At 48.4% G+C, this 26,021-nt stretch overlaps 1 protein-coding gene across 4 annotated transcripts in view; it reads right to left on the bottom strand.

Annotated features, from left to right (window-relative positions):
• Positions 1 to 26,021, bottom strand: part of ARFGAP3 (ADP ribosylation factor GTPase activating protein 3) — a 57,227-nt gene that overhangs the window by 8,817 nt on the left and 22,389 nt on the right. For 3 of the 4 annotated variants that reach the window (XM_084955097.1, XM_003481526.5, XM_084955096.1), the window contains exons 7-14: positions 20,715 to 20,774; positions 18,789 to 18,835; positions 18,146 to 18,288; positions 13,079 to 13,207; positions 12,150 to 12,272; positions 7,956 to 8,087; positions 2,017 to 2,140; positions 442 to 532 (exon numbers count right to left, since the gene is read on the bottom strand). In XM_084955097.1, coding sequence (XP_084811223.1) covers positions 442 to 532; positions 2,017 to 2,140; positions 7,956 to 8,087; positions 12,150 to 12,272; positions 13,079 to 13,207; positions 18,146 to 18,288; positions 18,789 to 18,835; positions 20,715 to 20,774 — 849 coding nt within the window. The remainder of the gene's footprint in view (positions 1 to 441; positions 533 to 2,016; positions 2,141 to 7,955; positions 8,088 to 12,149; positions 12,273 to 13,078; positions 13,208 to 18,145; positions 18,289 to 18,788; positions 18,836 to 20,714; positions 20,775 to 26,021) is intronic. The other variant, XM_021091419.2, reaches the window with a different exon arrangement.

Raw genomic sequence — 26,021 nt, 5'->3', positions numbered from 1 at the left:
ACACGCTTGTGAGGTAGGTATTATCCGCCCACTTTACAGAGGCGGAGACTGAGGCTAAAAGCAACGTGAAAGGCTCCGGGTCTCACAGTTAGGGAGTGGGTGGTGTCACAGAGGAACCGAGGGCGGGGCCTCTTGAGGGCTGTGGGCCACATGAATCAGACACCACATTCGTGCGACTCAGGAAACTCCCACCTCTGACCATGTGGCAGGAAGACGACGTGGTCTCATGACCTGGTCTCTAGGCACGCAAAGTCTGAATGATAACTTCCGCTCTGCCCGCTTACAGAGGTGATCAGAGCATCAAACGGTGACTGCTAATAATCTTGGCAAAGTAAAAGTCTTAGCCAGAGAACGCGCCCTCACGCCGTGGACGCGGTGGAGACCAACTCATTACCACCACCACCTGCCCCCCGCCCTGCCGCCGCCCCTCCCGCACGTCACCTGCTGTCTGCTTCCTCTGCTCCTCGAACAGATCAGCTGAACTGATGGAGGAACTCGCCGAGAACCTCTCCAGCCGAGCCCTGGTTTCGTACTAGGGGAGACCAGGAAAAGGAAACATTAGGCTCCAAAAACAACCGTGAGCAATTTTACAAAAGGCGTCACGGAGAAGCTGCCACGGCCCGGCTGGGGGCCAGCATGACACGCACGTTCTTCAGGCCACAAGCAGACAGGTCAACGCACAGCGCCCCGGCCAGTGATGGGCAGTGGAGGGGAACCCTGAGTGTGGTGACAGTGACAGCTCGGCCGTGGGCCTGCAGGAAAGGCCACTCCAAGGAGCTCTCTCCCAACAGCCATTATGTTATCTTGTAACTGGACCTGAAGCTTGTTAACTTTTTTTTTTTTGGTCTTTCGTCTTTTTTAGGGCCGCACCCGCGGCATATGGAGGTTCCCAGGCTAGGGGTCTAATCGGAGCTGCCAGCCTACACCAGAGCCACAGCAACGCCAGATCCGAGCCACGTCTGCGACCTACACCACAGCTCAAGGCATCACCGGATCTTTAACCCACTGAGCGAGGCCAGGGATCGAACCCGCACCCTCATGGTTTCTGGTAGGAATCGTTTCTGCTGCACCACGGAACTCCTGAAGGTTGTTAACTTTTAAAACAAGGCAGATTTGGGGGGGGGGAAAGCCAGGTGGGGAGGAAACAAACACTAAATACTCTCAAAATGCTGCTACAAAATCAAGTCAGCGCACTTTAGGAGACAGTTCTCTGTGTCGTGCAAGAAGCCTGGGAATGACACTCATCTCTGAGAGTTTTGTGTAAGCACATCCATCCTGCAGCCTTAGGGGGAACCCTTAAAGCTCCCCATTTCCATCTGGGTCTTACCGCTTAGCCAAACTCCACTAAGACGAGTTCATTAACATTTCTGAGAAGAGGCAATAAACTCCTTCCTGAAAGTAAATACATCTACCCTTGGGAAATATATCTGTATACTTCATTTAACTATGTTTAACAAATTTCTAAGGGGGAGTTCACGTCGTGGCTCAGTGGAAACGAATCTGACTAGCATCCATGAGGATGCAGGTTCGATCCCTGGCCTTGCTCAGCGAGTTAAGGATCCAGCATTGCTATGATCGCAGAGGTGGCTCGGATCTGTGGCTGTGGCGTAGGCCGGCGGCTACAGCTCCGATTCGACCCGTAGCCTGGGAACTTCCATATGCTATGGGTGTGGCCCTAAAAAAAAAAGGCAAAAGAGAATTTCTAGGTAAGTTATAGGTACATCAAGAATTTCCGGAAATGTATTCAAAAGATATTGAAATGGATGGCTATTCAAAACACTGGGAAAGGAGTAAGAAATACGAGACACAGTCCCTACCTTCCCCTCGCTCCTCTAACTGGAGCAGCAAATGGGTGATTAGTCAGGAAGCCCTGGGTTCGCGTCCTGCTCCGGCGCCCCAGGCCCGAGTCCACCTCGCTCAGCACCCAGCACCTCCTGCCCACACCTGCCCTGCCCCTGCCCCTGCCCCTGCCGGCTCTGTGCCCCCCCCACCCCCCCCAAACCTCCGGACACTTACATCTGCCTGGGCTTGTCTTCCAAAGTACATATCTGAGGAGATGGCTTTGACGTTGCCAAACTTCTTCTGGGCCTCGTCCGTGTCGTCGACGGGCTCGTGGTCTGGCTTGCGACGGGCAGCGGGTCTACGGTTACGAACGGCCAGGTCAGGAGAGACGTCGGGAGGGTGGGGGAGCAAGAGCCTTCTGCCACCATCCCCCTGGAGGACCCTGGTTCTGACAAGGCCCCGCCGATGAGGGTGCCTTTGTGGGAGTCCCGGAGGCCAGCAGGGAGATTCCAGCACGTTGGTGGAGCAAAACACCCCGGGTTGGGTGTGTTAAAGAGGCCAAGAGGAGGCATCTCACGCTGCCCGTGCTGGTTCTCCTCTGGGTCAGCAGAGCGCGGTGCCAAGAGAGATCCACTCGGCTGCAGTGTCTCCCAGGGGCAGGGGAGAAGGTGGTGAGCGGGGGCCTGGTTTCCCTTGCTGTGTGGGACCCTGTCAAGGATGCCCACTTCTTTTTGACCCCACCCAGCACGCCGAGGTGATCTGCGTGGCTCAGCGGCTGGGAGAGGCTAGAGGCACAGCAGCTGGGGCTCGGAACTCAGAGGCAGGTGGCTCTTACTAACCACTTCCTGGACCTGACAAGGTGGGAGGCCCGCTCACCCATCACCGCATACACTTGGCCTGTGGAGCCCCTAGCCAGCCCATGGGGGCCTGCCAATGCTCTGCATGCCTCACCCACCTCCACAGCTGGCCCCCTGCACATGCTCCCACAGAAGGTGAGTGCAAGCCTTTGCAGAGAGCCAGTGGGCATGTGCAGAAAGTCAGCCCGACTCTGGGGGACTGGCAGAAAGCACATAAACTTGAGCATTTCAGGGCACCAGTCCAGCGAAAGCAAGCAGGGGGCTCTCGGCACCTGACCCTGCTTTGTGGGGCTGAGAGAAGACACGTCGCCTTAAGAATTCACCCCTCAAAAGAAGTAGGAAGTGTGGTGTGAGTGCATCCTTAGAAAAGGTCTGAGAGGAGCTCCCACTGTGGCTCAGAGGGTTATGAACCCGACTAGTATCCATGAGGATAAGAGTTTGATCCCTGGCCTTGCTCAGTGAGTTAAGGATCCCATGTTGCCATGGGCTGTGGTATAGGTCACAGATGCGGCTTGGATACTGCATTGCTGTGGCTGTGGTGTAGGCCGGAAGCTGCAGCTCTGATTTTACCCCTAACCTGGGAACTTCCGCATGCTCAGGTGTGGCCCTAAAAAGAAAGAAAGAAGAAAAGGTTTGAGAAGGCCTCAGCATCCCTGGCAGGGCTGATTCATTGAAGGTATTTCTCACCCAAAGCCGAGTGGGAAAGATGGGAGGAAGTGGCTGTTCCTTCAAAGGCAAAGGCTGCAATACGAGACTCCAAGGAACATGAACAAATCAAGGGAATGTGATACCACAAAGGGAAACAATAACTTTCCAGTAACTGACCCGCAAAAACGGCTTGACAAAGAATTCAAAATAATTTTTTTTTTTGGCCGTGCCTGTGGCATGCGGAAGTTCCTGGACAAGCCACAGTAGTGACGATGCTGAATCCCTAACTGCTAGGCCACCAGGGAACTCCTCAAAATAACTGTTTCAAGGAAGTTCATCAACCTGTAAGAACACAGGTATATAGCTCAATAAAATTGGGAAATAGGAGTTCCCTTGTGGCTCAGTGGGTTAAGGATCTGGTGTTGCCACTGCAGTGGCTTGGGTCACTGCTGTGGCAAAGGTTTGATCCCTGGCCTGGGAACTTCCACATGCTATGGGAGTGGCCAAAAAAATCAGGAAAATAATACACATATAAAATGAGAAGTTCAACAGAGAGATAGAAATTATAGGAAAGAACCAAACAGAAACTCTAGAGCCAAAGAATACAATGAAGAAACAAAAAGAGACAATAGAACACATCAACAACAGACTTAAGCAGAAAAAGAATCTATGAACTTGAAGATAAGTCATTTGAAATTATGCAGTCAGGGAGTTCCCATTGTGGCTCAGCAGGTTAAAAACCCAACATAGCATTTATGAGGGTGCAGGTTTAATCCCTGGCCTCACTCAGGGGGTTATGGATCTGGCATTGCTGCAAGCTGCAGTGTAGGTCACAAATGTGGCTTGGATCTGGTGTTGCCATGGTTATGGCAACGGCCTGCAGCTCCAGCTCCAATTCGACTCCTATCCCAGGAGCTTCCATATGCCACAGGTGTGGCCATAAAAAGAGAAAAAAAAAAAAAAAAGAAATTTTGCAGTCAGAGGAGAAAAAAAGAAAAAGTAAAGAAGTATCTGGGAAATATGGGACACTATCAAGAAAACAATCCATGCATTCTGGGAGGCCCAGAGGAGAAGAGAGGAAGCAAGGGGCAAAAGGCTTATTTAAAGAAATGATAGCTAAATAGTTGCCAAATCCGGAGAGAGACTGGACACCCAGGCACCATGAAGCTCATAGACCTCTGAACAGATTCAACCCACAGAGGTCTTTACCAAGACACACACACTAAAACTGTCAAAACTCAAAGGCAAAGAGAAAATTCTGATAGCAGCAAGAGGAGGAAACTCATTCATAAAACGGAAGCCCTATAAAGCTATATCAGAAGCTTCCTCAGAAGAAACTGCAAGCCAGAAGTTAGTGGGATGATGCATTCAAGTGCTGGAAAAACAAAAGCAAAACATAAAACTCACTGGGAAAGGTTAAGGAGACAGTCAAATTCATAATACTCTCATACTGTAATAGTGGCGTGTGAATCACTCAATTCTAGTACAAAGGTTAAAAGACAAAGGTGGTGAGAATAATTCTCGCTACAATAATTAATTAGTGGATACGCAATACAAAAATGTACATTATGACATCAAAAACAGAGCATGCAGGAGGACAGTAATAGAGCTTTTGTGTGCAATCTAAGTTAAGCTGTTATTGGCTTAAAAAAAAATAGACTGTAAAACTATAAGACATTTTATGCGAACCTCGTGATGACCACAAAGCCTCACTATAATCACAAAGCAAAAGAGAATAAAATCAAAACATACCACTATGGACAATCCTTGAATCACAAAGGAAGACAGCAAGAGAGGAAGAAAGAATAGAAGAACTACAACACGGCCAGAAAACAATGAATGAGATGGCAATCGTACATCCTTACCTATCAACAATTACTTTAAATGTAAATGGATTAAATTCCCCAATCAAGAGACACAGCGTGTCTGGATGGACTAAAAAGAAAGCAAAACCTGGAGTTCCTGCCATGGTGCAGTGGGTTAAGAATCTGACTGCAGGAGTTCCCGTCGTGGCACAGTGGTTAACGAATCCGACTAGGAACCATGAGGTTGCGGGTTCGGTCCCTGGCCTTGCTCAGTGGGTTAACGATCCGGCATTGCCGTGAGCTGTGGTGGAGGTTGCAGATGCGGCTCGGATCCTGCGTTGCTGTGGCTCTGGTGTAGGCTGGTGGCTACAGCTCCAATTTGACCCCTAGCCTGGGAACCTCCATATGCCGTGGGAGCGGCCCAAGAAATAGCAAAAAGACAAAAAAAAAAAAAAAAAAAAAAAAAGAATCTGACTGCAGCAGCTCAAATCACTGCAGAGGTGTGGATTTGATCCCCGGCCTGGTGGCACAGTGGGTTGGAGGATCCAGCACTACCACAGGAGTGGCACTGGTTGCAGCTGGGGCTCAGATTCAATTCCCAGCCTGGGAACTGCGACATGTCACGGGTGCGATCATTAAAAAAAAACCAAACCAGACCAGACCAAAATTTAACTCTATGCTGCCTATAAGAGTCTCACTTCGGCTTTTGGACACACATAGGCTGCAAGTGAGGAAATGGAAAAAGACATTCCATGTAAAGGGAACCCGAAAGAGAGCAGGGACAGCCACACTTGGACAAAACAGACTTTAAGTCGCAAACTGTAACACGAGACAAAGGTCATTATAAAATGATTGAGGAGTCAATTCATCAGGAGGATGTGACAACTGTAAATATTTATGCAACCAAGACAGGAACACCTAAATATAAGAAGCAAATATGAACAGATCTGAAGGGAGAAACAGACAGCACGGCAATAACAATAGGGAACTTTATACCCCACTTTCAAAAATGGACAGATCGTCCAGACGGGAAATCAATACGGAAAACTGGACTTGAACCAAATGGACCGACAGACAGAGTCAGGACATCCCATCCGACAGCAGCGGAATACACATTCTTCAGCACACCCAGGACCTTCTCCCGGACAAATCATACGCTAGGTCACAAGCAATCGGAGTCACATGATAGCTCTTACATTGAAGAAGGCTGAAACCATATTAAGTTATCTTTTCCAACCACAAGAGCACAAAAGTAGAAATCAGTACAGGAGGACAAGGGGAAAATTCACAAACAGGTGGGAATTAAGCAGTACGCTCCTGAGCAACCAGTGGGTCAAATACAAAACCGAAAGAAAAAAAATCAAAGGATATTTTAAAACGCAATCAATTTTGGACAAAGGAGGCAAGAATACACAATGGAGAAAAGACAGTCTCTTAAGCCAGTGGTGTTGGGAAAGCTGGACAGCTGCATGTAAATCAATGAAGTTAGAATACTCTCTCATACCATACACAAAATACACTCAAAATGCCTTAAAGACTTAAATGTACGACATGACACCCTGGCTCAGGGATTTCCACATGCCACGGGTACAGTGCAACCCTCCCCCGCCCCCCCAAAAAAAACAAAAACAAAACAAAAGCCCCAAAGACACGACACCATAAAACTCCTGCAAAAGAATGCAGGCAAAACATTCTCGGACATAAATCGTAGCGATGCTTTCTTCGGGCAGTCTTCCAAGGTAAAGGAAATAAGAGCAAGACGAAACAAATGGGACCTAATCAAACTCAGGAGCTTTTGCACAGCAAAGGAACCCATCAACAAAGAGAAGACAAGCGAGGGCTCCTGCGGCTCTAACACACGGCACTGTGACCGTAGCTTACACGTGCACCATGGGACGAGAGGGGACCTCCTGTGTTCTTGGCACAAAAAACAAACAAACAAAAACAGCCCAAACAGGTGAAACTAATTTGAGGTAAGGCAAATGCATCTCTCATTTATAATGGATGCGCTTGCCATTTTGCTAGAAAGGGTTTCGGGCTCCTTTAAAAAGCCTGAGAGTCTAATTTTAAAAAGATGAATAAATAACCAAACCACATAACATTTGAAGGAAGTTTCCTATTTAAAACAGGCCCGTTTGGCATTCCTGACGTAGTGCAGTGGGTTAAGAATCCGACGGCATCGGCTCGGGTCTCTGTGGAGGGGCAGGTTCCAGCCCCAGGCCAGCACCGTGGATTAAGAATCTGGCATTGCTATAGCTGTGGCATGGGTCACAGCTGCAGCCCAGATTCAGTCCCTGGCTGGGAACTTCCATATGTTATGGCTGTAGCCATAAAAAGAAAATGAATAAATAAAAATAATAAAAATAGGCCTGTGACTTCACTCTCCAGTTTCATGGATCAGTGAGTAAATTCTGAACACGTCTGTAACACACATACGACACGGCTCCACTTTACACAGGGTGCACAAGGAGGGGGGTGACGGTGTATTCCGGTTTCCTAGGACAAACCCGGTTACACCGGCTGTCCTAACACATTAGTCACGCCCCCCGGTCTGGGCAATACGGTATACAGTCCTTCATTCAGAATCACCAAACACTGGAGACAGTGCTTTGGCAGGTAAACGGATAAACGGATTCAACCATAAAGAGGGGGGAACACCAACATGAAGAGTCAAAGAAGCCCACCTAACAAGGCCCGTCCCTGCATGACTCCAGTTACGGGACATTCTGGGAAAGCCACCCTAAGAGACCAGGACACAAAGAACCTGCGTGAAACAGCAGAACAAAATCACTCACGCGTCTTAGAGAAACTCCCCCGAGAGCCGCACGGACTGTTTACACCCCCACTGCCCCGGTGTTCATACCTGTCTGTGTAGCCTGTGGTTTTCAGGGTCGGGTCAGTGTCTTTGATGGTCTCTTTTTTCCAGTAGGAATCGGAACTGTCGTCCCAACTGGAAAAAGAACTGCTCCTTAATTCCATCGGCTCGTCGAAGTACCTGTAGGAGAGACAGCCCCGCGGGGACTCTGGAGGACTTTCCCGATGTCCACCTACATCCCGCACGTGGGAACTGCACGTCCCTGCCCCCTTGAAGTTGGCAGCAGCCATGTGATCTGGCCAGGGCAGTGGAAACAGACACAAGGCAAGTCATTTCTAAGGCCTTTCAGGTGCCCTGTCCCTTCTGCATGGAAGAGGCCAGGTTTTCCAGGTGCTACAGCTCCAGGCAGGTGAAACCACCGTCCATCTGGACAACCAAGGTGCCCCCAGAAGGACTGGCAGTCTGGTCAATCACCTGTACCCTCAGCTGACCTCAGGGAGCAAGAAATAAACCATCGCTGTGTTAAGCCCTTACGATTTAGGGGCGGTATTTACCACCATGGCATGACCTAGCCTATCCCAACAGCGCACGGCATCTTTGTGCGACTCCCCTGTAGGTGAGCCAGTCACACATAGAGCACTGGGGCCTGCAGACCTGACCCCTGCCTAATCAGCTCCTTGTTGGCAATCCTGCCAGGTCAGCCATCGTATCAGGCATCTCTCCTCCCTGTAACTACTGCTTAGTGTAAACGATGCTAATCAGCCCCTTCCTGCCGGGCGCAGAGTGCTGACCACTGGACCATCCTGCTGAGGCTCTTTCAGTCTAGAGCTTGAAGTGAACTTCGTTGTAAGCATCTCAGAGGAGACGCTGGCCCTCTGGGCTGGTTTACACATTCATTGGCTGAGCATCACTGAGCAGGGTGTGGCTCAGGGAACAAAACCCAATGGCAGCCCTCGGTCCTGGGTGGTGGGAGAAAAATCTTTGATCAAGAGCAGCAGGGTTTGCCTGGAACAGGACAGAGAACTGGTAGGTGAGGTGGGGGTGCCAGAGCCTTGATACAAAGTGACTGTGCCGTTTCAGAGTTCACGACAGCTTAGGACAGAAAGAGCCGGCCAGACATGCCCTCCTTGTAAAGGTGGTTCAAGATGTTCAGAGGAGAGAGGCAGGTCCTTCTTAGGTCTTAGAAGGATGATGGGAGAGGACGCAGAGGCTTTCAAGAGTGACACCAGGCTCCCTGCAGAGAGCAAGGACAGGACAAGGTGAGGGCAGAAGGAGTCGCTCGGCGGTGGGAAGCCCAGGCGGTCGGTGGGCTTGTGACTCAAGATGAGTAGGAGAGGGCCGCAGGGACAGGCGAGGACAAACAGCCCAAGGACCCAGATGAGCTAGGACTGGGGGGAGGGAGGGCGGAGGTGGGGGTAAGAGTAAATACACGCTTTTTTTCTTGCAGAAAAAGAGGAGGGGTGGACAAACCTGCTGTTTGAAGCAGATGGTATGACTTTATATGGATCACAGGAAAAAAGCAGAATTTCCAAATGTGGTTTCTGCCTTCTCTGGCAAGGAGGTCATTAGGAGCAAATCTGGTTACGCGGGCCTTCTCTGCCCAGGAAGGACACCACGCTGTGTTCAAAGCATGTCTGGATTTCAGCTGGAGACTGACCAGGTCTCCCCGTGGCTCTCGGCGGATGAGCCCTGAGCCCTGGGCTCTGCTCAGAGGAACAGAGCCAACCGGTGGCTGTTCAGAGGAGACCAGGATGGCGAAGAGGAACCGAAGTCATGGCTGAGAATGAAAGCTTGAAAGATGTGGCCCACCTGTCGGCCTGGAAAGTTATCTTCAAATGCCTGGGGGGCGTATTTCTAAGGGCCCGAGGGAAAGAGCTAAGACCAACTCAATAAAGAATTTTGAAACCACTTAATAAGCACCTCTGAGGGGCTGGCACTCTGCTGGACAAGGAGACGGCCAGTCCCTGCCCCGTGGGGCTGGTGACCTGAGCTCAGAAACCCAGGGAGACGTGGAAGCGTGAGGCAAGCGGTCCTCGTAGCTGCCCGAGGACCGAAAGGCTTGAGGAGGAGGAGGAGTGTGGGGTGGCTGCGTGGTCCCCTGAGGGCCCTGGGGTGGGGGGCCGAGCACTGGGATGGGGTGGCTGGAAATTCTGGGCCCTTCTGACTTGGAGGTACTGGGACTCAGAGTTTCTCGGGTTTAGTATCCCTCTAAGGAAAGGTTCTTCATTCATAAAAGCCGAAGTGCTTATCCTGGGATGTGAGGGGCATCAGATTTTTTTTTTTTTTTTTTGGTCTTTTTGGGGCCACATCTGTGGCATATGGACGTTCCCAGGTTAGGGGTCGAATTGGAGCTGCAGCTCCTGGCCTACACCACAGCCACAGCAATGCCCAATCTGAGCCGCATCTGTGACCTATACCACAGCTCACGGCAACGCCGGATCCTTAACCCACTGAGCAAGGCCAGGGATTGAACCTGCGTCCTCATGGATACGAATCAGGTTTGTTTCCGATAAGCCACAACGGGAACTCTTTTTTTTTTTTTTTTTTTTAAGTGACTGGACCATCCAAAAATCCAAAGGCTGGAGAAAGCCATCCTGCCGGGGTCCTGCTGGGGTGGGGGTGGCGAGGGCGGGTGCGTGCTCCTCCCATGTTCACCCAGCGAGGCTCTCTGCGCACCCACACCGTGAGGGGGGCAGGCAGATGCCAGCCAGGCCTCCAGACGCCGGCGGGGGGGATGGGGTGACGGCATCCACTGCTGGCTGTGGGCACCTGCCCTTCCCTAGAACCGCAACGGCCGCCCCGGGTCACCGGCTCTTACTGACTCTCTCATGTTTTGATTTGTAGATCCTCGTTCTCAACGCCTTTCACTTCTATTTTCACCCTTCCACTCTGGCTTCACCCAGCCCTGAAAAACGCTCCTTAGAAGCCCTTGATGAGAGCACCTCGATACCACATATCTATCTGATTTACAGCAAGGACAACCGTCTTTTCCACTGAAGGCCACACTGGCTCTCTAAGGCTGAACAAATTGTTCCAGTTCCTTTATTTTGTACTCAATATATAATTACATTGTTTACGTCCTGGAAATAATGGAACTCAATTAGAAAACCCCCAAAGATATGGTTGATCTTATTTTTACTAGAAACAGCACTCTTTCATAATTCATAATACTCAAGTTCTAATGGGCTAATGAATAATTTGGAAGCAATGCGAGCTCTTCGTGGAATGTGTCTGCTTTCTGGGAGTCCATGTTTATTCTACTTTGTTTGCCAAAGTAAGTATTGTTCTACCAACGGTTTATGACCAAGGCGGACCAGGAGGACCAGCAGAGGTGCTGAGGTCCCATCAGAAAAACCGGCAGGTGACGATAACGCATCGAGGACTCTGGCAGGAAGCCAGCAAAGTGTGGTCGGTATAAAACACCACCTGCTCCCCGGTTTCAAACCATAACTAATTGTTTCATAGCAACAACGGCCTTTTTAGAGCCAGTCTTTTGCCTAAGCCTTTGGAGTGGGTGGCCTACAGGATTCCTGAAGCTTCTCAGCCGGGGCTCAGTTGGGGCCTATTGAGCAGGTGCCTGTCAGGTTCTTGGAGGAACGGCACGGGGTGAGTCGATTCAAGTTTAAGCTTGTTCTCCAGCCCCTGCCGGCAGCCTGAACCTGAACCACGGCCTCTCCAAGGTCAGCTTCCTGTTGAGGTTAGGCCGCTTGTCCCTCCTGGACGGTGAACGCAGAAGGACAGGGACTAGGTGTCAGCCGTGGGAGCCCCTCAGGGGGAAACGGTGTGTTTCATTAATAAATAGGCACACACAGTCAGCAAGTGGTTCAGTAACATTTAGCAGCATTATTATTTAATAGTCTGTCCTGCTAAGGGGAGACTCCGGAGGCCGGTATCCCGAAACAAGAGAATCTCCTGAAGGCACAGCTGTGAAATATGCCAACTGCTGGAATGAGAAGAGACAACTCAACCCACGCCTGCGGATGGCATATTTCTCCAATTTCACACTTTTATTTTCACTCTTGGCTGGTGATTTTCTTATCAAGCATTTTAATATTAGCAAACACTGTCCGCTAAAGAATGCCTCCCCATTTTTTCCCCAAAGGATATCCTTGACTCCAGCCAAAGCTTTCAACAGTGAAATCAACGGATCTGTGTTTGTTCCCAATGTAGGCAGACAAACAAGCCCGTGCCAATCACCGCTTCTCCAAAACCACACTTTGAGGAGGCCTCTGAACACATTACCTTGAGGTGGAAGTAAAATATGAGTCGTCATTGTCATCACTGTACTTTTTTCTTGGTTTTGCCACGACCGGCGTTTCCTGTTCAATGGTCTGCATGTCGGAAGTCACCGAATGGGAGATACCACTTGTCAAATGGAAAAGAACAACATTAGTTCACAAAGACACTTAGAGTCACCAAAGAGCGAACGTTTTTGTCTATACTCGCAACAAAAAAGGTACTTATTAGTGGGGCTAAAAACATGAGAAATAAAAAATTAAAACCCACTTTTTTTTGGTATTAGCACTGAAAAATACTGGACCTTAGTGGATAATTAAGGTAATCAATTAGATTGTAATGAATTATACAAAATACAGTCACACGTATCAGTCATACTTGTGACTTAATGACAAGTCAGACCTATTTCCTTTTATCTAAGAGTCAAATTTGGAATTTTTCACGCGACAGTGAACACAGCTATCCCTCGGATCTGTCCCTCTTTATCTGACGGGGATTTGGTTTCAGGACCCCAGCAGACACAAAAATCCACGTTACTCCTTTGTACTTTAAATCATCTGTAGCTTACCAGTAACCCCTAATGCAATGTAAATACTGTGTAAATAATTGCAAATACAAGATAAATACTATGTAAATAGTTGCCCGTAAGTGTGGTATGTGCAGTAAATTCAGGTTTTGCTTTTTGGGACTTTCTGGAATTCTCCCCTGGACACCCCCCCCCAAAAAAATATTTTTGTTCCACAGTTGGTTGAATCTGCAAATGCAAAACCTGTGGGTACAGAGAGTTGGGGGCTGAGGGCCGACTGTAAAGAGAAACAACTGAAGAAACTGAGCGATGAAAAAATATTTCTGAAGTTGGAATTAACAAGAAAACCCATGCATGATCAGCAAACTAGTTTAAATTGTGAAATCCAAGAAAGCAGAGTCTTACACACCTTCTGCAGTTTCCAAACCCCATGCCAAGTCTCTCTGATTCCACCTTTTTTTGGCCACTCATGTTCATCTTTTCCTCTTTCTTCATCTGAATTTCAAGATCCTTATAGGCTAATCGTAATGATGAAACACTGCCAGAAAAACCAAATGCTCCTTAATTTAGCTTAATGCTGTGTTCTTAAATTAAAAAAAAAACAAGAACATTAAACACATCGCTCGTACTTTTAGCTTTACGCTTCTTTCCAAAATTAACAGTTATGAAGGCAGGCTGGCATATTTTGTAAAGGTCTGTTTTGAGTAGATGCTCAAGAAAATGTGAATGAGTTCATAGCTAGTTTTTGGTGGCTGATGAAGTTGCACTGCTTATTATCATGTAATAATAATTTATACTGAGGCAGGAGGTAGATGGGCTCTAGGGTAACGTTTGCCAGAGCCTCTTATTTCCGCTCCTCGAGGCAGGAGGCAGGTACAACTGTTGTCTTATTTACGCTTCCTGAACCGGGAGAGAGGTGGGCGCCGGGACAAACATTTACAAGCAGCCCCAGCTCTGCTTCAGGCCAGAAATAACACCAGGCACGAGACACATAACTGGTGCTCGTCGTCTGTGAACCCGCCAGACCACGGTAATGACAGGACCAAGGCGGCTGAGACCCGCGTGGACAGAAGAGCAGAGAGGCCCGTGCTCCCCATCCTCCGGGTCAGGGAGACCCCAACTACACACGCAAAGCGACACCCCTCTGGGTCAGAAAGGGGGGGGGGCAGGCCATAATAGGTCTGGATAAGCTTCCCGCCACGCTCTGCTCTGCTCGGGAACCCATCTGGGCCAAAAGACGCGCACGCAGACGGGAGAGGGTCCTGGGTCTGGTCAGGTGCCAAAGATAAAACATCATTGGCCCAAGGAAGACAAAGACCGGAAGACCTCTCCCCCTCACGTGGTCTAGCCTCTCCGGGGCGCTGCTCGTGCGGGGGGGATGCCTGCACCCGCAGGCCTTCGGCCGTGGGTCGCTGCCTCACCTCCGCCCGAGACAAACGGACGGCCTCTCCGCGCTCTGTGCTCTCCCGCGTGGGGCACTGCGTTTCTCACCGTGCACTCTATACCTGTGCTCACAGCCTCTGCCTCCGTGAAACAGTCGTGCTTTCAACAGGGGCCACGGATCAGGGCCCTTCTGCTTTCAGCCTCTAGCCGGCCTGGTGACTAAGGTGCCTGGTTTTCATCCAGGCTGCCCAGGTCCAATTCAGTTCCTGAGCAGAGAATTAAGACCTCGCTTCCAGCCGCCACTCACGGCTGTCCCTCCAAAATCAATACCACTTAAAATGTCATGATGTACCCTAAAATTATTTCTCTATGGGATAATAGAAGCAGCATTTCCTACTTGGACTAATATTTGACTGAGTACTTCCACTTTTCATGTCAAAAATTCAAAGTTAGTCTCATCGGTTTGCTTCGGTTTGAGATAAAGCGCATACGTAGATTTAACTTTAAAACGCACGTGTAGATAAATTAAGAAGGGATTACTTCATTGCAAAAGGATTCTTCAGGTTACAGGATTATTTCCCATGGGATCTCTTCCTGTGATCAGGCTCGTTTACAACGGAGGAGCCATTCCTCAGCCAACACCTTCTTCTGTACCGTCATTCAGCCACGCAGCATCTGCCTTTCAAATATCTGTGACAAATACTGCACCTTGGGGGACGGGGAGGATGCACCAAACACTGCCCTCACTCTCAGATTTCTAAAAACACTACAAACACTGAATTTTTCATAAAGAAAACCAGGCCTATATTAGCAACAACACAAGCGATTTATCATATTAGTAAGAAAGCAACAAACTTTCAAGACCCTGAAAAATGACATTCTACCTCATCAGGATTTCTAGGCTATCATCCACTGCATAAAATGGCACGAGTCCTCGTAAGAACGACACTATCTAAGGTCCATGAGGGAAGGACAACAGAATTTCTTACTAGGGAAAGACACGCTTGCTTTGGCTGTTTCCCTCCTTAATGGTGATCTGGCAGCTTGTTTTCTTTACTGTTATTCCTACTGGAATATGGGTAATGGCAACATGCTCACTCCATTGCTCAGAAAATAAGCAACACTCTTTCCGGTATAGTTTTTGGAGGACAACATCAGATCTGTGTACCTAGAGATCTGTGTCACTGTGGGAACAGAGTCTTCTGGAGAGGAAGGGCTGGGAGTGAGAAAGACATGAGAGGGAGCATCTTCCTTCTTGGGGCATCTGACGTGCGGCTGGCTCTAACCCTCGTCCAAAGCATGAATTAACACCAAGAGACACACCAAGAGAACGAAGATGCCAGAACTGCGAGCTTCTCAGACCCGCAGGAGCCCTTCCCAGAACCAGGCTCAGGGGAGGGCTGGCCAGATGCTCAGGTCAAGCTCTGCCTGTTCTCACGCTTCCGGCCCAACTGTGCGCAGACCCGTGAGCTGCCACCCGGTGAGGGTAAAGCTGCTGCACGAAGAGTTTAGTTTTACCTCCAGATGACACAGAAGCAGTGCTGCTCCAACAGGTGAAGAAGCAGTGCTGCTCCTGACAGGTGACTGAGCTGAAGTAACTTTCTTCACAGCCGCTTCAACAGCGACCTTGCCCAAGAGGAAAGAAGCAAGCCCGGGCACTTTCCCACGGCTGGCAGAGCCCTGGGTGGCGATGCTGAGCTCTGATGCATCTGAGCGGCGATTAGGGAGGTGGTGCAGCTGTTCTGAACCAGTCCACGAAAGGGGTCGAATTGGGCTCAGGTTCACAGTCCATAAACACCCCCCGTGATCTGCACCTTTGCTTTTATGCTGCACTGAGCAGTCCTGACGAAAGACACAAGCGACGGCTGGTGTGGTTTCTAACATGAACAGACTAGTTCCCATCCACCTGAGCTGCAGGGAGGGGCTCTGGCTTTCTGGATCTTTGTTCTGAGCAGGCAGGGGCTCTGCACGGTCAAACCTCATGCAGGAGCCGTCTGGCAGAGCCCGTTCTCAGACACACTCAGATTTAACCATCCCCTTTCCCAGCGTCAAAAGACCTAGCACAGTCAGAGATCAAGGTGAACTCTGTGACCGCTCCGCATTCCGGTCACATTTAACCTAAACTCAGTTTAGTGCTGCCCCCTACGTCCTGTGAGTTGAATGACAACAAGAAACAAGAAGCAATTTCATATCATCTGGCGAATCAGAATCTGCTTGGCAAACTGTTAGCACAAATAGTAAGAAGTCACACGGACTGCGCACCAATTGTGCGCCAGGCACTGCTTAATGCATGTTGATGAGCATGAACTAAACGAATCCTCAAAACAACCTCATCAAGGACTATTATTTTCTTCATGATGCAGCCTGTAGTCATGAACTCAAGCTAAAGCAGATACACATGAAGATAAGAGAAAACACCAGATAAATACAATAAACACACACACAAAGTCAGACTCCCAGTCGCCCTCCTTTCTTGGCTCTTATGCCCAGTCATGGGCACTTTCCAGGCAGCCGTGTGTCCCTTCTCTTGTCAACACAAATGAAAACCTCTCAAGAGCCTTAAGTATCTACTTACGATACGTCCCTCGTCTGGCCGGGACGCAGCTACCAAACGCACTTTCCAGGACACCCTCCCCCACGGCGCTCCTCTCCGCGTGACTTAAACCCACGGGCCTGACTCCAGGGTGGCCCACGTTACTATTCTCACGTCTCCAGTCAAGGCGGAACCCCGTACAAACGTCGGGCGCCCTCTGCTTCCCTCGAAGGCTCTTCTTGCTCCGCCTCCTCTGTGCCGAGTCCAACTCGGAGACCCTCCAAGATCCAGGCTCAAAACCTCTGAAGGTATCACCCGACCCACAGCCTTCTGTGCAAGAGTTGGAATTCAGTCGCCACGGGGGCTTCCCAGGATAAATACATTTTTCATTACCGAGATATAACTCACATACCACAAAACTGACCCTTTTGAAGTACACGATTCGGTGGTGTTTAGTATACTCATGGGGTCTGCTGAACATCTCCAGTAATTCCAGAACTTTTCATCACCCCCCAGTGAAACCCATTACTCGTGATGCCTCATCACCCTCCCCCCCCGCCCCCGTCCCCAGCCCCTGACAGCCACCAACCTGCTTTCTGTTGGTGGATTTGCTTAATTTGGACATGCCATATCTAAGGAATTATACAGTATGGGGTCTTTTGGGATCCGCTTCTTTCTTTTTTTTTAATTTCATTATCCTTTTTGGTTTTTTTTTTTTTTTTTTTTTTTTTTTTGGCTGCACCTGCAGCATGTAGCAATTTCCAGGCCAGGGATTGAACCCACACCACAGCAGCAAGCTGAGCTGCCACGGTGACAAAGCCAGATCCTTAACCTATTGCACCACAAGGGAACTCCCAGCTTCTTTCTTAGCATAAACTTTTCAAGATTTATCAGTGCCGTAGCATGTATCAGTGCCTGAGTCCTTTTCATGGACAAATAATATTCCATTATACGAAGACACATATTTTGTTTGTCCATTCACTAGTTGATGGACACATGGGTTGTTTCTACTTTGGGGCTATGGGGATTAAGGCTGCTGTGAACACATGTACAAGTTTTGGTGTGGATGCGTGGGCACATACGTTGATTTCTCTGCGTATGTTCTTCGGAGTGGGACTGCTGCTGGGCACACTGTCACCGGCGCAGCACAAGGGCACCAGCTTCTCTACTTTCTCGCCCACACCAGTTACTGTCTGTCTCCCCGTGAATGAGGGGCATCTCGCTGTGGCTCGGACTTGCCTTTCCCTGGTGACGAAAGATGCTGAGCAGCTCTCCTGCGTAAGTACCTGCAGACACATCTCCGTCTCCCTTCTCCTGTCCCCCCTCCCAGGCCTGCCTGTACAACTGCCACCGGAAATGGCAGCTGCCCTCCCTCCCCACCCCTCTCGCCTTTCAACCTACACGGCCCTAGATGGGTATTAAGTTTTCACACACCTAAACTCTGCATTAGCCTCCTCGCACGCACATGGAAAGAGGAATGGCGCTTGGAAAGCTGGGCTCAGAGCCGTTTCTTGGACAGGTTCGGCCACGAGGACGCGCGAGTGACACAATCACACTTACATCGATTCCTCCTTAGAAGCCGTCCTGGCCAGAAGGTCTTCCTGTTCCTTCATCTTATCTACAGCTTGGGCTTGTTTTTCAATTTCATTAAAGCTCGTATTCGCCAGTTTCTGGGCTCCCAGACTTCCTTTTTTGGCCCCAAGCTGGAAGACACAGCATAAGATTACATTCTACCCCTGACTGTCTGGAGCTGTCTGCGAACAGCTAACACGCATGGGGGGTGAGGACCCCGACCTCACGACTCGGTGAGGTGGGGGTCGTCACCAGCCCTGGTGACAGGGGCAGACCTGAGGCTCCTGCCAGGTGAGGGACTCGACCGAGACCACACGGCCAGCAAGTGACGAGTGGGGCTCAGACGCCGCGCCTGCCTCCAGAGGGGCTCTGCCAGGAATCCCAACCTCTGAACGCCCCCCTGCCCTGTGACCACCCTCCAGCCCTGGAATAAGAAACGTTATTAAACATGCGTTCTAGAAAATCTTCAGCAGCCTGACATTCACCATACTGGCCAAAATAAACTTAACCAAAGCCACATTTACTGTGATATGGCTCGAGATAAAGACCAGCGAGATGACAGCGGTGGTTTTCTTGAGAGCATAACCCATCTCAGAGCGGGACCACCAGAGACCTTACACAGAATACTTACTCCTCGTCTGGCCTGATTTGGTTTCTTTTTTATGATGGAGGAAACCTCTGCCAAAAAATAGAAAGTGGGAAGTCAGACCAATGGAAATACATAATTTTTCTATTTTTTAGTGTTTCTTAAAAACATTCTAAGATACTGTAATTATTGTTTAAGAGGCTATAACTTTTTCCACATTAGTTTGCTGTCAAGAAGAATCAAGTATATGAGTGGGTTTTTTTTGTTTTGTTTTGTTTTGTTTTTTTTTGCTTTTTAGGGCTGCACCTGCGGCATATGGAGGTTCCCAGGCTAGGGGTTGAATCAGAGCTACAGCTGCCAGCCTAAGCCACAGCCACAACCATGTCAGATCAGAGCCTCATCTGTGACCTACACCACTGCTCACAGCAGCGCCGGATCCTTAACCCACTGAACAAGGCCAGGAATCGAACCTGTGACCTCGTGGTTCTTAGTCGGATTCGTTTCCACTGTGCCACAACAGGAACTCTGAGTGCTTTTTTTTTTTTTTTTTTTTTTTTTTGATTAACAGAGCTTCATTAAAATGGAGCCCAAACTCAGAGAGTACGTATTTTTTTGGATGCCATGTGAAGAGAAATGAGCTTGATGCATTTATCACTTCCTTCAGGAGCATTTCTTATGTCTGTGAGAACACACTCTTCTATTAATCTCTACTCTTCAAAAACTTCCAAAATTATTTTATTTTATTTTATTTATTTATTTTGTCTTTTTTGCCTTTTGGGGGGCCGCTCCCTTGGCATACGGAGGTTCCCAGGCTAGGGGTCCAATCGGAGCTGTAGCCATTAGCCTACGCCAGAGCCACAGCAACTCAGGATCCGAGCCGCGTCTGCAACCTACACCACAGCTCACGGAAACGCCGGATCGTTAACCCACCAAGCAAGGGCAGGGACCGAACCTGCAACCTCATGGTTCCTAGTCGGATTCGTTAACCATTGAGCCACGACGGGAACTCCCAAAATTATTCTAAAATACGAAGTTAGCCAGGCTTTATGGATACAACTAAAGCAGCGATGTGCTTTTCCATCTGGACTTATGTACAGATTTTATCATATCGATGGATAAGAAATACACAACATTCTCTTATGTTGATAGTATCGATTTCTAAATTGCGCAAAAACATACGATGCTTTTAGGTACTTTCTTAAAAATCATTTTCTGGGTAAATTTTAATCTTGGATTACATACTCTGTTTCTAAAATGATGTTTAAGAAACCCGGTAAGACTGTATTCTTTTATTCGTGCAAAGATGAGACTGTGCTTTAATAGGAAAAGATAGCATAAAACTACAAACAACAAAGACGAACATTTTCAGTCCTAGAGAGAATAACATCACGTCAAGAGGAGAAAAAAGACGGCCGTGAAAGTCTGCCTTTTCGTCACGTTCTTTCGGATTTGTATTGCAGGACTCACATAATTTGCTCCCGACCTGCTCCACATGTATTAACACGTGATGAAACTGCCTGGAACGTGCCTCACAGTTTAGTTATCTTTCACCAAAGCAGCTGCTTTGCAATCAATGCAGTGTAAGGTGCACTAATTTCGGATTATAATTCCCTGAGAGTGAAAAATGAGAGAGGAGGTTCACCCGTAATAAGATCAGAAAGAGAGGAAAATGCTGAGTTTGCGAGTAACGGGGGATGACAAGGCTGCCCTGGCCTCTGCTTATGCTGCGACATAAACCAGCAGAACACCAAGAGCCACCTTCGCCGGGGACACGGGCTGCTGCGTGTCCCAGGCATCATCACAGGTGGCAGCAGGACAGCAGTTTTTGCTGTAGATAAATCTCAGTGACAGATGAGCAGTCGTGATGCCATATCACTCTCTAAGATCTAGGCAGAATGTAAAGCCGGGATTCATCTTTTTTCTCAATTCATCTCACCCTCCGAGTCAGAATGCAGGGTTCACGCAGCTCACCTAGAGCAGCCTTAGTGGGCACATTAAGACCTTCCACGCTTGGTCCTTGTTCTGCTCCTCCTGAAAGTTAAAAATATCGGTGTTCATGAAGATAATACACTCAAATGTGCTTCTGAATATATAACACGTTCGACTTGCTCAGTACGACTTATTTCAGCCAATTCTGTCAATGACTCTGTTTTCTTTTCTTTTTTTTTTTTTGGCCATACCCATGGCATGCGGAAGTTCCCGGGCCAGGGATCAAACCCATGCCACAGCAGGGACAATGCCACATCCTCCACTACTAGGCCCCCAGGGAACTCCTGATTATCGTCTCTTTTTAGCTTGATATTCTATTTTATCATTTTAAGAATTCTGATGTAAAGGTCCATTAAAACAGGTGTACTTTGTTTCCAGTTGCTCTGTAGCATAAAAATGTTAGTGATCTCCCCAGCTGAAGTCACTGGGAAGGCCACCCTACGATCTGGTGTTTTAAAGTAAACTGCTCTGAGATACCCTGTAGATATGTGGACTTCAGACCCAATGTATGTCAACACTTGGAAATTCTAACACCAAAATTATATCAATGATAGAAACCTACATTTTCAGTTGCTAATAAGCCTGCCCTATCTTCTGGTTGACCTAAAAAATCATCCTGGTTAGGAGTTCCCATCGGGGCCCAGCAGAAACAAATCCAACTAGGAACCACGAGGTTGTGGGTTTGATCCCTTGGCCTCCCTCAGTGGGTTAAGGATCTGGCGTGGCTGTGAGCTGTGGTGTAGGTGGCAGATGTGGCTTGGATCCTGCATTGCTATGGCTGTGGCATAGGCTGGCAGCTGTAGCTCCGATTAGACCCCTAGCCTGGGAACTTCCATATGGAGTGGGTGTGGCCATAAAAAGACAAAAAAAAAAAAAAATATGGACAAACAAAATGTAGTATATTCACGCCAGGAAAAGAAATACTGATACGTGCTACTATATGGATGAACCTTGAAGAAACTGTGCTAAGCACAAGCAGCCAGTTACGAAAGGCCACATACTGTATGATTCCATAGATACAAAATGTCCAGGATAGGCAGGTCCTTAGAGACAGACAGCAGACTCATGGTTGCGAGGGGCTGGGGGCAGGCGGAGAATGGCGAGTGCCTGCTAATGGGAGGGGCTTTGGGCTGCTGAAAACATCCTGAAATTAGACAGCAGTGAGAGTCGCACAACTTCGTGACTGTACTAAAAACCAATGCTTTGTACACTTTAAAGAGGTTCAATTTTAGGGTATGTAAATTATATCTCAATCAGAGGCCCATCAGTGGTTAAGCAGATACTCAAGTATTTTGTTTTTATAAATATTTCCAAAGGTAATCTCTAGGTAAAAAGGCATTTTTTTTTTCTTTGTCTTTTCTTGGGCTGCCCCCGAGGCACATGGAGGTTCCCAGGCTAGGGGTCGAATCGGAGCTGTAGCCACTGGCCTACGCCAGAGCCACAGCAACGCGGGATCCGAGCCGCGTCTGCAACCTACACCACAGCTCATGGCAACGCCAGATCTTTAACCCGCTGAGCGAGGCCAGGGATCGAACCCGCAACCTCATGGTTCCTAGTTGGATTCGTTAACCACCGAGCCACGATGGGAACTCATAGGTAAGGCATTTAAACAGGCAAAGCAGGATGAGTGAGAACAATGACTATGTGTAGAAAAAGAACTCACTGATGACCTACTATGGGCCAGCAGCCCGCAGGACACTGGAGAAACAGCAGTAAGAACACAGAAGCAGGGCGTCGCAGGCCCTATATCCTAATGGCTAAAATTCTTTTCTTCTCTTTTCATTGTACATGATCCTTAAATTTATTCAAGACTGTACCTTGTCACTGGATACTAACAAATGAAATGCTGGGTTCAGCCCTGAGAGGACAAGCTTCCCTGACTAGCTACTGCTTAAGAAAACTTCTAGACGGAGAAGACAGAGGAAAGTGTTGCTGCAGGTGCAAAGGGAGGTGACATTCTCAACAATAAAATCTTTCAGGAGAAATTCTTCAGCTAAGATTGCAGATTCTAATTGATTCGCAAGAAAAATATCTTGTTCTGCATTTAGTTACTTTAGTTTTCTGTTAGTAACACAGACGGAAACATGTGAATTTCACAGGGTGCTAGACCTCCCATGGCAGGTAACCTTGATCTCAGAAGATATTTTGTATCAACACCCAAACCACCACCTGTACTTCCTGAAGGTACAAAGCCCACCTTTTCTCTGTGTTAGTCAGGAGGCTGTTTAGTCAGAATTACCTTTTCTCTTCTCTCCTCTGAGTAACGACAAACTGATCAACAGCAGGTAGAATCCTTATTTTAAGAAAGAATCTCTCCTAAGACAAATACCAACTGACATCACTTTTATGGGGAATCTAAAATATGGCGGCACAAATGAACCTTTCTACAAAACAGAAACAAACTCATGGACGTGGAGAACAGACTTGAGTTTGCCAAGGGGGAGGGAGAGGGAGTGGGATGGACTGGGAGTTGGGGTTTGGCAGATGCCAACTATTACATTTAGGATGTGATAAAGCAATGAGGCCCTACTATACAGCACAGGGAACTATATTCAATCACTTGCAATGGAAGATATTTTAAGGAAAAGAATGTGTATATATATATACATATAAAACTGGGTCATTTTGCTATACAGCAGAAATTGACAGAACATTGTAAATCAACTGTAATAAAAAATTTAGAAAGAAAGAAAGAAAGGAAGAAAGAAAGAAGGAAAGAATCTCTCTGGATTTCCCTTGCAGTGCAATGGGTCAAGGATCTGGCACTGTCCTTGCAGTGGCTCAGGTCACCGCTGTGGTGTGGATTTGATCCTTTTTTTTTTTTTAATATTTTTTTTAATCTCCAAATTTTTTTCTTTTCTTTTCTTTTTTTTTTTTTTTTGTTGTTGTTGTTGTTGTTGCTATTTCTTGGGCTGCTCCCGCGGCATATGGAGGTTCCCAGGCTAGGGGTCGAATCGGAGCTGTAGCCACCAGCCTACGCCAGAGCCACAGCAACGCGGGATCCGAGCCGCGTCTGCAACCTACACCACAGCTCACGGCAACGCCGGATCGTTAACCCACTGAGCAAGGGCAGGGACCGAACCCGCAACCTCATGGTTCCTAGTCGGATTCGTTAACCACTGCGCCACGACGGGAACTCCTGGATTTGATCCTTAGGCTGGGAACTTCCATATGCCACAGGCGTGGCCATAATTAAAAAAAAGAAAAGAAAAGAAAAAGAAGAAGGAATCTTTCTTTAGAGGAGCTCTCAGCCTAGTGAAGGGACACAAGGGGCATGCCTGCTAATGGACATGGTGACTCCCAGAACTGAGAGGCGCTGGGCCAAGAGGGAGACAACGTCCACAAACATGACCGTGACGGTGAGCGCTTGGTGGTGAGACACGGCCTCTCTGACAAGTGGACTTCAAGCTGAGACCCCAGGAAGGAGGTGGCCACGTGACGATCAGAGGTGAAGTTGCAAACAAAACTGAAGGCAGACCGGGAGGGGCAGGGTGGCTGCGGTGGGGCCCGAGTCTGAGCAATCACAGCTCAGTGCCGCTTAGATGTGGAAGTGGTTTCTCTGCAGGCATTCAGGGTCACGTGCAAAAAGAAGACGTGGGGGAGTTTCCTGGCGGCCTAGGTTAAGGATCTGGTGTTGCTACTGCTGTGGGTCAGGTCACTGCAGTGGTGGGGGGGGGTTTGATCCCTGGCCCAGGTGCAGCCAATAAAGGGGAAGAAATGGGGGGGGGGAAATCACAGGTTACAAATCATATGAAAACCAGCCATGTCAGGGTTCTTTGCATATTAAGGAAACAAGCTTTCTGTCTATACATGAAATGCAGTTGTTGACCATTTGTCTTTGAAGCACTTCTTCAGAACAGAAATGCTACATTTCTAGAAGTTGGATTAATAATTTATCTTGAATGTGCATAAAGGGTGACAGAAAAGCCCCACCCATGTTTCTTCTAGTACCCGCATAATTTTGTGCTTTATATTCAAATCTTCAACCTACCTGAATTAATTAATTAATTAATTTAGCTTTTTAGGGCCACACCCGAGGCATATGGAAGTTCCCAGGCTAGGGGTAGGATTGGAGCTGCAGTTGCCAGCCCACACCACAGCCACAGCAACGCAGGTTCCCAGCCTTGTCTGCAACCTACACCATGGCTCACAGCAACAATGGATCCTTAAACTACTGAGCAAGGCCAGGGATTGAACCTGCAACTTCATGGATCCTAGTCGGATTCGTTTTTACTGTGCCACAAGGGGAATGCCCCACCTGAATTTAGTTTGGTATAAAGAGTAAAGAAGGAATTCTACTTTTTTTTTCTTTTTGTCTTTTTGCCATTTCTTGGGCTGCTCCCTCGGCATATGGAGGTTCCCAGGCTAGGGGTCGAATCAGAGCTGTAGCCACCGGCCTACGCCAGAGCCACAGCAACTCGGGATCCGAGCCGCGTCTGCGACCTACACCACAGCTCACAGCAACGCCGGATTGTTAACCCACTGAGCAAGGGCAGGGACCGAACCCGCAACCTCATGGTTCCTAGTCGGATTCGTTAATCACTGCGCCATGATGGGAACTCCGAATTCTGTTTTGTTTTATCACATTTTCCAAAACGCTAGGTAACATGTCCACATTATTCACTCTTCTCCAGGATACACGCTGTTCCTGTCCTGACTCACTAATGGGCCTGTTCTTAGACCTGTGATGAAAGGCAGGCATCCTTAAATCTCTCTGATGGAATCTCAGACACCCCCACAAATGGGATTACTTAAACAGGCAATTCAACCCAAGCGAAGGGACCTCTTTTCTTTACGACACACTCCCTGATTCCAGTCTCCCAAGAGCTGAAGGACTCACTTCCAGGACCCTTTACATGATAAATGCCATGTACTCTCAACCTTCTCGCGAAATCCTTGCCAGGAAGCTTCTCATACCATCACCCAGTCTTAAGGTGGCGACTCTTTAGTCCTTCCTGCTACACCAAGTTCCTTAAAGCAGTGCCAGGCCCAACTCCCATAAGCCATCACCTCCAAGGGTCCCACGCTCTAGGAGTTTGCCGCTCAGTTGTCCAATGTTATTATTACGACTTTTTTTTTTTTCCCCTTGCCTATGGCACGTGAAAGTTCCTGGACCAGGACTGAACCCAAGCCACAGTGGCGATTCGAACCACTGCAGTGACAACATCAGATCCTGAACTTGCTGCACCACAAGGGAACTCTTGCACACTACCCTTTTTTTGTTTGTTTGTTTGGCTTTTTGGCTTTTCTAGGGCCACTCCCTCGGCATGTGGAGGTTCCCAGGCCAGG

The sequence above is a fragment of the Sus scrofa genome, chromosome 5 (genome assembly GCF_054392235.1).
Source record: "Sus scrofa isolate SSC_HxYL_T2T_F1_AM1 chromosome 5, Sscrofa_HxYL_maternal_Yorkshire_Landrace_v2.0, whole genome shotgun sequence".
NCBI lineage: Eukaryota > Metazoa > Chordata > Mammalia > Artiodactyla > Suidae > Sus > Sus scrofa.
The sequence above is the reverse complement of the archived record's forward strand: the minus strand, read 5'-3'. Positions and strand labels throughout refer to the sequence as shown.